Source organism: Ambystoma mexicanum, chromosome 4p, assembly GCF_040938575.1.
Source record: "Ambystoma mexicanum isolate Mex_15411 chromosome 4p, UKY_AmexF1_1, whole genome shotgun sequence".
Taxonomy (NCBI): domain Eukaryota; kingdom Metazoa; phylum Chordata; class Amphibia; order Caudata; family Ambystomatidae; genus Ambystoma; species Ambystoma mexicanum.
In genome coordinates, this window is record NC_090927.1 from 158979004 (window position 1) to 158992935 (window position 13932).

The 13932-nt window shown below is 43.4% G+C and overlaps 1 protein-coding gene across 1 annotated transcript in view; it reads left to right on the forward strand.

Moving 5' to 3' along the window:
* The window catches only part of DRC1 (dynein regulatory complex subunit 1), a 742360-nt gene that overhangs the window by 364281 nt on the left and 364147 nt on the right, over window positions 1-13932 (forward strand). The window contains exon 10 of the mRNA XM_069605601.1: window positions 7614-7846. Within this exon, the coding sequence (XP_069461702.1) occupies window positions 7614-7846 (233 nt within the window). The remainder of the gene's footprint in view (window positions 1-7613; window positions 7847-13932) is intronic.

Consider the following 13932-nt stretch of genomic DNA (forward strand, 5'->3'; position numbering starts at 1 on the left):
CCCTCTTTTTATCGCTTCTTCCTCTATTCTGGTCAACTGGTTCTAGCTTGTTGTTAGCTACTTCTTGTGTCTTTAAAAGCACTTTGCCCAATTTGTTATATCAAAGCCCATAGGTCTCAGTTGTCGGGCTGTATCCAATAATAGTTGTTTAACAATGTGGCTGGCTAGGTGAATTATCACCCTATTGGTTCGGTCCTCTTCAAGGAATTCTACAATGACCAGATCTTTTGTTGTTAATAATCTTAGGGCTGGGAGGTCATGAAACAATCTAATGACGTTTGTCCTGTTGAGAATCAGACCGTCCTCTGAAGCAATTATTCTTTCCAAAATTAATTGTAGACCCAGTTCATGATGCTCTCTAATGTCACCCATTGGAGTAAGATTTCTGTTGTTTATTGTTGGAGTTTCCCAATGTGCTTCATTTGTCTTTCCAATTTCTTTGCGTTTAACAATTCTAAGGGGAAATATTACATAGCCTTCATTTATTGATGAGTCAGTTCTTATGCTCTTTTTCTGCCAGGTGCCCGCTGTCTCAATAGTTGTTTGCTTGCATTTGGCCAGTGCCTTTATTGTCATACTTAGTTGCCTCCTTCTTTGCCTCCTTGTTTTAATGTTGTTGATCTTCTTTCTTGAACTGTTAACTCCTCTTGCTCCTCGTAGGTTTGTACCTGGGGCCTTTGCAAATTCCTGTATTACAGTCTGTATTTTCAGACTGTGATTCTGTGAGTTGGTCCTGCCCGTCCTCCAAGTTAATGATTTTAGGGGCGCACTCCTGGGAATTGATCCTCGGCACCCCTCCTGCTTCAATGATAGCCACTACGTTATCTTTCCTTTTTCCGTTTGCGGTCCTTGGATCTTTCTACATATTGAATTGTTCCCGGGTCTTGGCCTTGTCGATCTCTTGTTCACTTTCTGATGACTCCGGGTCGTAAGTTGAACTTTCATTCCCAATACTACTTCCCTCTTCCTCATCTGATCCTGAGATTGAATATGTTGATAGGTTTATCAAATCTGCTGTTGTGATTTCTTCATTTTCATCTTCAGGCTCATTAATCCCAACTACCAAAGGCGTTGCTTTCACCTCATGAAAGATACTCTTCATCTTCTTCTTTAGTACGATTTCTGACTCAAGTGTCTTGTTGCACTCCATTTTTGGCAGGGTGATGTTTTGAATAAAGCTCTTACTACTATTTGACTTTGCATTCCTAAGTGAAGGTAATTTATTTGTCTTTTTCATTTGTGCTGGCTTGCTTCCGAGCCCACTTTGTTTACTCCTTGTCATGTTATCCTATTGCTGAGGGTTGGTTAAGGTCTTGTTATACTTTGGTTCGCTTTTTGGAATATCTCGCAGATTTATTTAGGTGGTCCTTATTTTCCACTGAGCACCTTAATCATCCTTCCTCTTCCATTGGTGGATGAGGTTTGCATGAGCTCAGTGGTTCTTTTGTTGGATTTGGTTCCTCTACATTCTCAATGATCACGATTTGTTCTTGTATATCAGTTTGTAATCTGTAGCATGGGGGCAGCTGTAGTTGGTTGCTTTAATCCACTCCCCTCAAAGGATCTATGAATTCTATGAGCTTGTTTTTACTTGATTATAGGATCGAGAATCGTATGCAATAGAGAGGCTACTGTAGACGTACTAGTGTCTAGATCATGTTGTATACCTGAGAGAAATCCTTCAATGTAGACCATGTTTGAGCGTAGCATAGCCAAAACCGTAGTCTGGTCTTTTAACTGTTCTCCCATCTGTTTGTGGAGTCTCATGAAAGGTGCCAAGACTGTTGTCAATGTTGAAACTACCACGAAATCTGCATCTTTAACCTTTCCTCCTGGGGAGTTATGCTCTTGGTTATCTAGAATAGTTTTATCCATCTGAGTTGCTTTTGTAGCATCTGATGGATTGTTCAGTTGTTGCCCTTTCTCCATGGCCGGAGCGGTTTTTGTTGAGTCTTGACATAATTGAGGGTGAGTATCAGGATATCCAAAATTTTCGTTCCCTAGATCATATCCTTGTTTTGGAGAGTTTGTCATGGTCGCAGAATTCCCTTTTTGGCAGCCGTCTTGTGTGTCAATCTCACATCTCCTGAAACTCGTTGTACTGCCTCATCCTCCAGTTCAACTGTCAGTGAGGTTTCTGACAGAAGATGATCTGGGACTTCTTTGTCAAAAACCTCATCAAGATCCGCAGTTGTTCTTGGCACCTCCAGTCTGTCACATCCATGCGCTTGGTAGGAAAACGCCTTCCCTGTCTTATACCCTTGTGGAATTAGGCCCATTGGTTTCCAGATGTTGGGTCTTGTCGGTTGTAGTATATTATGATTGTTTCTCCTGCAATGATTACTTCTTTGTGGTTTCTCCCGTTGTTTCCATCGCTGATGCCGAGGTTGTAGCCGTAAAACTCCCATGCAAGCTAGAGAAGTTATTATTTTGGTTGCAGGTCTGTTTAACTTTAGCAGGGAGATACAGCACATTGGCAGGTAATTTGGCCAGTAGCAATTTCACTCCACTACCTCTGATATTTCCATTTTCATTCATGACTATGGGTGATAACAATAATTGCGACTCTTCATTTGTTGTTTCGTCTTGGTTCGCATGGTTTATCGGCATCAAGGGAGCCAAACACTTTTCTCGGTTTATCCCTTCTGGTACTTCCAATATTTCTATATGCAGGATGTTGGGGGCTGCCGACTGCCTATTTTTAACCTACTCTCGCCAGCTGGGTTCCCCTCTTGTGGCTTTAGAATCTCTAAAGTCTCCCAATTGCATTTTTCACCATAAGATGCCATGTCCATGTTCATATTAATGACAGGATTTTCATTTTTCAAAATGGTAATGCATGATTCTGTACGAGACGTCACATCCACAACTACGTCAAGCGGAGGAGGAGGATGTTTAGAGGGAGGCAGGTGGAACCTTTCATCTGACAGCTGGCGTGGGCGTTTAAGTTCTATGCTGGTTTTCTCTCGGGGGGGGGAGGTAGCTACTGTTTTAGTTCTTTCCCCTTCAGGGTCACGTGCAGCCCCACCTTGAAGACGCACAACGCTTGCCTCGCGTCTTGGAATGGGATCCCTGTTATTTTCGTACTCGGTGTTGCATGGCTGCTCAGAAATAAGACCAGTCATGCCTCCATCCTCCTCACTGTCGGTCACCGCATCAACCATAAACAGCGGGTGATCCGGTAATCCGTTGAATATAATCTGAATATAATCTGAGTATAATCTGAGCCGGGTAATGATCAATCTGCCTCAATCTACTACAGTCTGCAATGCTGCTGCTGTGCTACTACAGTCTGCTGTGCTGCCGCTGCTAAGCTACACAGATCTGTTTCCACTTCCTCCTCTTAGGGCAGCAGTAACAGCAGTAACAGGTAGAGTGACTATGCTCTAATATGATGGTACTGTGTCCCCTCCTCTATTTATCCTCTATTGATCCTCTATTAATCTCTCATGCGTGCGGGTCAATGGCAAAAACCCACAGTCCCTGCTCGCAATCCTATGACCACAGTCCCCCTTTTGCCCTCCCCTGCCCCTCCTGCCTATGGACCAGAAGCACCGTAGCACCGGGGGCAGCCGGGGAAGTGAGCACTGAGGGTCTGCTCTACGGACCACACCAGTGTTTTTAAACACTGGCGCTGAGCACACTTGACACACAGCGCTGCGCATACACCAGCGCGCACTAAGGTGATCGCTGTGTGCCCCCACTGCGCCCTCACCTCACCTCGCTCCCGGGCTCAGAATCCTGGCAGCAGCTGCCTTGGAGGGTCTCGGGAGATCGGGATCGGGGGTCGGGGATCTCAATTCAATTCCGGATTTGGCAAGGAGTTTTCTCTTCCACGCTTGCTTCCTTCACTCGTTTGCTTCCTCGTTTGCTTCCTCGTGCTAGAGAAAAGGCCCTAGAGAAGCTGGTCCCGGAACAAGCACAGACCAAACAATCGAGTGTCAAGGTATCTCGGATCGGGCACTGGACTGGGCTGATCTCCTTCCTCAATGACTGTCTCTTCCAGGTTATCCTTTCTCCTCTCCCACCTCTATCTCTACCTGCGACGTTCCCCAGGGTTCCAACCTTTCTCCCTGGTTATTTAACATCTATCTTGCTCGGCTGGCACCTCTAATTTCCACCTTCTCCCCTTACTTCCATTGTTATGCAGATGAGACACAACTCTTCTTCAAACTTCCCCCTGATCCTCTCCTTACTTTCTCCATCATTCCTGACTGCCTATCTGCCATCCAGTCCTGGTGTGCTTCCAATGATCTCTGCCTCAATGCCAGCAAGACTGTGATCCTTCCCATTGGGACTCCTGCTCCCTCTTTCTTACCCTCACTCTGAAACCAAGAGACTCCTCCCTCTCATTCCTCTCTCACATCCAGGACATTGCCAAGAAAGCCCACTTTCAATTCCACCTCCTTAAAGGAATCCTTCCTTTCCTCACTTTCCCACAGAAGCTCAATATCTCTAGAGCTCTGGTACTCTCTAGGCTAGACTGCTGCAACAGCCTCTTCCTTAATCTACCCTCTTCCTCTCGATGACCCCTCCAGCTAATCCATAATATGGCTGCAAGACTCATTTGGCCTCAAGCCCAGGGACCGCATCTCTCCAGCCCTAAAATCTTTCCACTGGCTACCGGTTGCTGCAAGGATCAAATTCAAATCCCCCTGCATCATCCATAAGGCTGCCTGGGGCCAGGGACCACACTATCTACAACTGGCTCTCACCATATTCTCTCCCCCCCCCAGATCTTTACGTTCATCCAGCACCAACTCTCTGTGTGTCAAGCGCTTCTCTAATCAGCAAGCTGGTGGCTGATCTCTTTCCTCGGCTGGCTCCCTCCTATGGAACAGCCTCCCCCTTCCTCTTCGTCTTGAGCCAGATCTCCTCAAATTCCGGAAGCTCTTCAAGATTTTCCTCTTCACTTCCTCCTTCCCTACCTCACTCCTTTGCTAATCCCCACAGTCACTGAGATTGGTGACCAGGGCCCTCGTGTGTCCAGATAGGTCCTGGCCTCCCGTCCCCAGTCGCCTTCAGCCAACGCCTTAGCCCCTGCTGGCCTGTGCTATCACAGGACTTCACTTATTTATTGGGAGTTGACCACTCTTACCAAGTGATCTCTTCCAGTCACTTAACAGCCGCTTGGAACTTACTCCCTAGCACTTCCCTCCGTGGCACTCATAGCGTTTACCCCGCTGCCCCTCATCCCTTCTCTCTCTCTCTGTGCACTTCCACGTTCTGAATGCTCACAAGGCCTAGTGGGATTGCCTCTCTCTTTCATTGTTATATTTGCCTTTCATTCCCATATTCCCTCCCCGTTGCCCTGTGAGTGCTTTGAAACATACTTTACTTGATGTATAAGCACCCTACAATAAATAAATGGCTTAATGTGATATGGACTTGTTGTCCTTAAAAGCCTTTCCAATGGCTATAATGGCCACCAGGAGAGTAAGCCAACTTCAAGCTCTTTCCTTGTAATAGTTATATATGGGTTTCCAAAGGCACAAGGTGATCCTTCGTACAGTGACATCTTGATCCCTTGAGCCATTAACAACTGCAAAAGGAGACCATTCTCCATATCTATTAGATCGGACCTCATGATTCCTTGGCTGAGGAAACCGTCCATTATCTGGATGTCTAGTTGGTCTTCAAATTTAACCTAGAGAGAAAAAAACATTTGGAACTACAGATAATTTCTTTGTTACTCATTGTAGTTTTGACAACAGAGACAACGCAAGCTATGTGGCTTTGCTAAATGGTTTCTTTCCTCAGTATCCAAATCTTAATTTGATATGCCATGTTCTAACCGGACCAGAACAGGGTGAAAAGAACATGACTTATCATGATTGGCGACCTTCTCTAGGGGTTGGCTGGTATGTGTCCCATCCTAAAGCTTTTAAACTGGCGGCTATCCTTTTAGAGATGTTTTCTATGCTTGCCTGTGGTGAAGCTATTTCCAACTAGTTGGGAACGAGGGAGGGCAAGCGCGAAGAGAAACAGAATTTCCATGTAGGCTGTTTTTTTGCTTATTCAGTCCCTTCTATACCCCTTTTAAGCATTACACTTTGCTACCTGTGCGCTAGATTTTTCATTGGCAGGTACGGATGGTCTTAAATTGTGATTGATGTAAAACATTTCCAAAGCGGAAAGCAATATGACCATTATTTCAATCAAGCACTTTTGTTTGTGCACAATCAAGTATGTGTATATGTTTCAGTTAATCCTTTGATGTTCTAATTCTAGTCCAGTAAGGCAACAAATACTCAGTCTTGACGCCATTATGCGTGTTGAAGACCGTGGCATTTATCTATCTAGGAATACGCGGCCCGCAGCATTGTAATTAAATGTCTATAATTCACATTTGACCAGTGAGTGTACTTCATGCCTCCCACCATGAATAAAACTGCCACATTCTACCAAAAACAATTGTGAACCTTGTATTTTCATCTCTCATTAAAGCTACTCTGCTGTGAGCAAAATCAAATCAAATGTGTAATGAGGGTTGAATTATTGTGTTGTTGAAGTGCTACTATTTTTGTATCGTGAACATGCAATAAACAGGCTGGTAATGTTTTCAGAAGATAATATCAGTAAAAGAGTCATCCAAAAACAAGAGAAAACCTGGTGCAGGTCCAAGACCTCAGCTGACCTAACCGGACATAAAGAGCTCTGGACTTTCTGCAACCTCCCATAGAAACATGGGTGCCTGGTACATACTTTAGACTCATTCTCCTCTACAACAACACAGCACACCCCCACACTCAGACCTGGCTTTCTGCTATAAACCTAGAGGTCAATAACTCCTGATTCACAGTACAGTTTCTTGTGCTTCCCACCTTGATGGTAGAAATGCCCTACTCGTAGGCCAACCTACCACCACTCTGGCACCAATGATAAGTGTCCTCTATCCCGCAGCCCGCATCATCAAAGGCCCCTGCATATTTGACCACATCATGCCTAAACACATACAACTCATATTTGAACCCTGCAAGCATGCATCACCTTAGAGATCAGCTGCATCATTTACAAAACGGTCCCCTTTTGATGCTTCCTCCTACCTAGCTGACACCATCTCTAGTGGCCAATGATCCACAAGACGCCGGGTCCTGGCTAGGCCAGAGCTCCCGAAATTCAGAAAAGAAAACAGAAAGAGGCATTCTCAATCTGTATCCCCAGGCTGTGGACCATCATGTACCCCTCAGTGTTTGACTTGTTGCCATCCTCATCAATTCAGAAAGGAGCTCAAGACCCTTTTGTTCAAGGAACACCTTCTTCCACACCGTAGACCACCAGATCGCACATGTTGGCCCACATCATCCTTAATTACTACTTTGGTTACCTAATTGTATGCAACACACCCCTCTTGTAACTTGAGCAGCGTTACCTGCACTAGCATTAACCCATTGTTCTGCCGCCCTTTGCTGCTTCTCAACTTTAGGTCTTTGCTCAGTATACACTCAAAGTAACATTTTGATAAATGTTCTTTTATCATTAGACCAATAAAAATAAAGTTGCGTGTGAGATCATTAGAGTTGTAGTTAAGTAGACTCTATTGTGGGTTAAAGTAAGATTATCTGTTGTATATGTGGCTGCCACAATTATCAGCTTATGATTTTCCATTCTAGGCATTTTGCATCAGTTGATTCACAGAAATATAATGGCATATGGCTAATGAATGAGGAGGAAATGAAGGAATTGGTCAAAAAAGTCCTGGAAGCCGATCGCATAATTAATGAGCAACAGTTGGGTTTGCCGTGGTCTCCACCTGATCTTTGGTTTATGGAGAACATTGGTCCACTTTCACAAAAGCAAAAGAAAAAGTCTGCCACTCAACTGGCAGCAGAAGTGATTTTAGTAGGTAAGCAGATATGCCTTCTTGAACCATTAGTTTCTTTAAGCATCTGCAGCAAATATAGGTTTCATTTTTGCTACAAATGTAAAGCACATTTCAATGATGAAATCCAGCTATATCCCAATATCGAGAAAGTGTTGCTCTATCAATAAAGTTTTGCTCTATCAATAAAGTATGCGCATATTGCCCTGTATATCTGACCTTCTATTGTGCAATGCACTTCAAAGGGATCAGACAACAGTGTGAAAGTATCACCCATTTCCTTTATATTGCCTTGTGTGTCGCTTAGCCATTCATGTTTGGTTACCTGATACAACTTTGTCTCTCCTCTGTCTTCTTCCCATTTCTTTTCCTCCCGTCGACAATTATGATTTCAATGCTCTACCCAATTTCAGTTTGACATAACATAACATTAGTAATTGGTTCCTTTGTCTACTAACGGACAGAGATTTCTCACAAAAATGTTAGACCCATTGCTACCAACATTTGTATGGTATTTCCCAACCGTACCATGTGTTCGCCTGGGTTTTTGGTATAGTCGTTGCTGGTATATTGAAACTGCAGGTGAATTCGCTGTGGAATTATCACCAGTTATTTAGACCCAAGCAGTGAATTTGCTTCACACACATTTGTTCATATGTATCCCACAAGATGGGGCAAACATCCAAATATCCCCCAGTGTTAAACTGGGTTATTGATCCATTTTTCCAAAACACTGTTTACAAGGAAAAAAGACTGGCTACAGCTCACATACATTTTTTATCACGCAGTGTACCACCTAATTCAATAATATTAATAAAACACCACAGTATTTTTGAAAACCATGTTTTTTAATGTCTTCAAGGTAAGAATTATACCCACAACACTGATGGGTGTGTGCTTTTGAATCAATCTTACTCAGTATGTGGGTCCTAAGCCTGCTGGGCATAGAGACCCTGGCTGCTCCTCCCTGATGACGCCCAGTGAGGATGAAACATGTCGGGGTTGTTTGTGGGCTTGTGGTGAAGGAATGTGACCAAGCAATTTGGGCTGGACTCCCCCTTTTAGGTTTGGACCAAGTTTCATTTGCATATCGTCTTCCCTCTTTCTGTAATGGTTTAAACATTATTATAGCAAATGAAATTACTTTATGATAATTTACTATGTTGCAATTACTTCAAATTCTTTTCTTTTATGGGGGTTCCCCCATGCCCACTCTTCCCCCTACACTAACGCTCCTACCCTCACACACCTTATAACCTGTAACCCTCAAATACATCAACACAATTACTTCTTCAAGAAGTAATTACAACAAAGTAAAATACCTCAAAGTAATTCACTTCATTAGAACAACGGCATACCCTGTAATGGCGTGGCAAGCTGATGAACAATGGTCAGGAGGGTTAGCCGAGCAATGTCATAGGTCAAGATTATTTTAAAAAAAAGTAAAAACAGACACTGTGAGATATGAACTTAACATTCAATGTCTCGAAGTTGTAGTAACTATTATTGTACAACACAAAATCCATTAACCGCACTAAATATAAAAGACCAAAAATCTTTTCTTTAAATCAACTGTTAGGCAGAATCATATGCAGTACCCTTTGGGAACACAACACACATTTAAGACTACAAGTGATAGTACAAGTTCACCTTTGGTACAAGCCTGTACTACACAGTAAAGTGGTAGTGATGGCTGAGCAGCCAGACTTATCTCAAGAGTAAAGTGAGCAGTATCAGAAGTTACACAAAGGACAGCAGATTACTATGGTTCAAGCAAACACTGACTCAAGGTTTCTGAGTAAAAGAATATACATTTATTTACACATCATTTGTAAAACAATTCACTAAATTAAAGCAGCAGAAAAACACCCAATGAATTCTGGAAAAGTTAAGCTCCAAATGAAGTGTGAGCAAAATGGCACTCCAGCAATTTAAAAGGGAGGGAAAGACAAGGTTATACAAAATTAAGCAGCACCAACAAGTAAGTAAGCAGGGCAATCTAGAAAAGGCTACTACGGTGAGGAAATCAAATCAAGAGGCCTGGGCCAAAGTTAATGGTTCAGAGTCTTTGCAGAGGATAACACAGTTCAGAGTAGCTCGCAGTTAAGTCTTTGCCAAAGGTTCGAAACGAAGTTGGTCGGAAGAAAAGTTACTTAAAAGAGTAGAGAAGGACAAGCCCTCGGATTGGCGAAAGATTTCAAACACTTTCACAGCGGTTGGACGGAACGAACAACCGCGTTTGAACAGTACCTTAAATGAAGAAGAATGCTGTAGCTGAGTCAGAAGTTCCTGGCAGGTCCTGTAGGCTCACGGTTCCTGGAGTGACTGTCGGACTGACACAAAGTAGGAAGACTGGAAGGTCCTGGACTGACCAGGGAAGAAATCAGCAGCAGAGCAAAGCAACAAATAAAAGGTGCGCTCCTTAAAACCCAAGCAGGGTCCGATCCTCCTGGCTATCCGGTTCACTGTAGCTGTGCACAGCACATTCGACCAGAGGAGGGAGGCCTGGCTTGCAGTTTGGCAAACTGGTTGGTCCCACCAGCTCAAGGGGAGAAGATTCCTTGCAGATCTTCCCTGTCGTCGAAGTTTGGAGATTCGGACCCGCAGCAGGGCTTCACCGGGAGGCTGAGTCGTGGTAGAGGTCCTCTTCTGTCAGCTTCTCTTCGGTTCTCTCGATCCAGTGGCGACTCTGCCTTCCTAGTCCCAGAGACCTGCTTTTTATGCAGTTTTCCCCCATTCACACAGCCTGGCTGTCAATCACACAGCAGGGTGGCTGTCCTGGCGGGACAGTCAACAGAGACAATCCTACAGAGTGCGACATGGGTCTCCAAGGAGACCCTGTGCAGGGAGTCACAAACCCCTCCCTCACATCCTGTCCCCCTCATACATTCAGGCGCCTAAGGAGGGCTTCTGTGCAGAAGCCTGCCAAAGGACCGCAAACAAAGGAACCAAACCTGGTTTGGCACGCAGAGTAAAAGACGAGAAAGACCTTTACAAAAAGAAATGGCGAATAAACCCAGCCAGAACCAAATAAAAGTAAATGGGGTCCAGCAGATTTAAGTTTGAGGCTACTAACTTAGCCTAAAACATTACCAGGGCTATTTAAATAAACCGCGGTAGGAAAAATAGGGTAGATACCACTGCCACCAGCCAAATCTTAAAGAAAGGGGAACGAAATAACGTTCCATGAGAGACAGACAAAAAGGGATAACTATTAACCCTTTCTAGAACTCTATGTAAGATAGTTTGTACTGGGTCTGTGAATTTAAAAAGACTAATAAAGTCAATGGTAAGTTTAAATGTTCTGGGAGACAGTAGTCAGTCCCAGAAAATTGAGTTTGAAGTGGGAAGTCCGAAAAAGACAACCCTGTGTCACTGCACTGAGGGTGCTGTATAACACAGAGTAAAAAGATGATGCCTATGGAGTAGGTGAGGCTCCACAGTCTATGAACACAAAAATGTTAAACACACACAGTAAAACACATGTAAGAGTGGGAAAAAAGGCTCACACTCTTACCAGGTGAAAAAAATTAATCCTAGAAATCCAGCAAAGCTGCTGAGGGACTCAGTAGGTAAGGGAAATTAGCCATTCTGGAGAATTCTCCTTAACATCAACAACATACATTATTTCTTCAAGTGTGATTGTAGACAAAAAAAGCAAAAGCTTGGGAAGGGAAAAAAATTGTATGTCAATCCATCCTTGCAGTTGAGACATATTAATGCAGCCATGGTACAATCAATCTTTAATATCCTAAATTCGGAAAACCTATAGACATTCTCAGAGTTTCCCCCACAGGAAGAGGGTGATAAGTTAGCTTTCTGGATTTCAGAAGGGAGAGAAGCTGCTCTACAAAATGTACAAGTTGTAAAGGATTTCACTGATACCGTATCAAGCGCCATGAATGGGGCATTCTGTATGTGCCAACAGGCATTATTGTCAGCTATGTCATTAAACCAAGACATGCAAGACAAAGTGCTAGATTTTCCTTTTGTTGGTAAAACTTTGTTGGATCTGTCAACTGATGATATACTACAGAAATGCAAAGCAGCGTGACGGCAGCAAAGTCTTTGAGTTCCAGCTCAGTAAGACAACCATACAATTAGAATTCTAGAGCCTTCAAATCATGAACAACGGTTAATAGTAAGGCAAATTCCTCTGCAACTGAGCCTTAATATTCCTGAATGAAAAAAAGGAGATACAGGCTGAAGGTGTCGGGGGTAACTCCCTCATCATCCACAGCACAAGTTCAAAAGTCTGTTTGACTTCCGTCCGGGGATTTATGAACCATCTGCTCCGATCTACATCAAGGAGCATACATCCCCGGTACCAGCAAGGATTGCGAACATTCCTACATCAGTGGGAGAACATCACTCAAGAGGATTGGGTCTTGAATGTCACCCGTTTAGGCTATTCCTTTGCCCGTCCTGCTACTCCATCATCCTCACCGTCAAAGCTCCAAAAGTCATCACCGGATATGCTCAAAGAGATTAAAAAATGTCTCTTTGGGAACTATAGAATTGGTCCAAAAAAAGAAAAAGGTCAGGGATTCTGTTTTGGATATTTCATAATCCCAAAAAAGAATGGTGGAATAAGACCAATTTTGGATCTATAAGATCTGAACCAATTTCTCCAAGTGGAGACACTTTGAATGGTACTGGATTAAATTCGGAAATCTCTGGACTGGCGGAACATATTGGGAAAAATATTGGTAGGATTTCCATTCCTACATCCTCAATCCCAAATCGTGGGGATGATGGATTCATCAGAGTATGGTTGGGGAGCCCACTTTTGTCATTTGACAACACACAGCCTTTGGTCAAGAGCCAAAAGATCATATAAAGGAAAGCAATGCTTGAAAAAAGGGTGTCAACCACTGATACTAGTAAGGAAGCAATTGAAGGGTTCATCCGTGACCCGTTAATTCCTCAGTTCAACTTTCATCCAATTTAAGAATGCAAACTGATAAAAAGTATTGAGCATATGAAACCATCACAGTGTAGAGGAGACGCTTGTTCCTCTATGATAATAAAAACATGTCCACTGCGGCTCATCAAAGCAGTTTGTACTTTTATAAATGCTTCTCTGAAGGAAGGTAGTGTACCAGATGAGTTAAAAGCAACTATGGTCACCCCCATCCTAAAACAAACGTGATTGGCAATGGACAATCCACTTAATTTCCGACCCATTTCCAACACGCCTTTCCTACTCAAGATCTTGGATAGAGTGGTTTATGGTCAACTTGCAGAACATTTGGATCTTTATCCCATCCTCCATCCAAATCAGTTGGGTTTTAGGAAGAAATATGGGACGGAAACCTCTCTTCTGGAGTTGAAAACTAAATTAATGGGGGAAATGGATAGAAGTGGTCTGTCCCTGATTATCTCATTAGATCAATCAGCGGCATTAGATTTAATTGAACACTCAATCCTTATTCCAAGGCTACAGGAGGTGGCTAATCTCTCTGACTCAGCAGCTATGTGGATCGCTTCATTTTTAGAGCATAGAACAAGTAGAGTCTGCTCAGCTACTGCCGAAGCTACCCCACTTTCAGTTCTTTATGGGGTACCACAAGGGGCAAGCTTGTCCCCATGTCCGTACAATGTGATTTGTTCATGGCCCCTTTCTTCTTTATGTTAGAGGAGGAGGGGGTTGTGTTTTCCAACTATGCAGACGACACCCAGTGTGAACTTAACGGGACATCATAAAAATGATGAGTCGGAGGTTAACAGAGTATTCGTTCTGATCGAAAAGTGGATGCTTGATAACTTCCTAGCACTGAATCGCAGTAAGACAGAGCTGCTGAGGCGATCAATAATTTAAATCAAGCCTATAGCGCATTCAAACTGGGAGATGACGTTATTGCTCCTTTATCAAAAACTAAAATACTAGGAGTAATACTGGATCTGACACTAAGCATTAAAGCTCATGTTTCATCTGTGGTGGCGGGGGTAGTTTATTACATCAAATTGTTGGCTCACTTGCGGCCCATGATCTCGCAAGAAAGCGCTGAGACAATAGCTAGGGCAATAATCGGTGCTAAGTTGGACTATTGTTGCAGTCTCCTGCTGGGCATCAGTCAATGAGAATTGCATAGACTACAAGTTGCCCA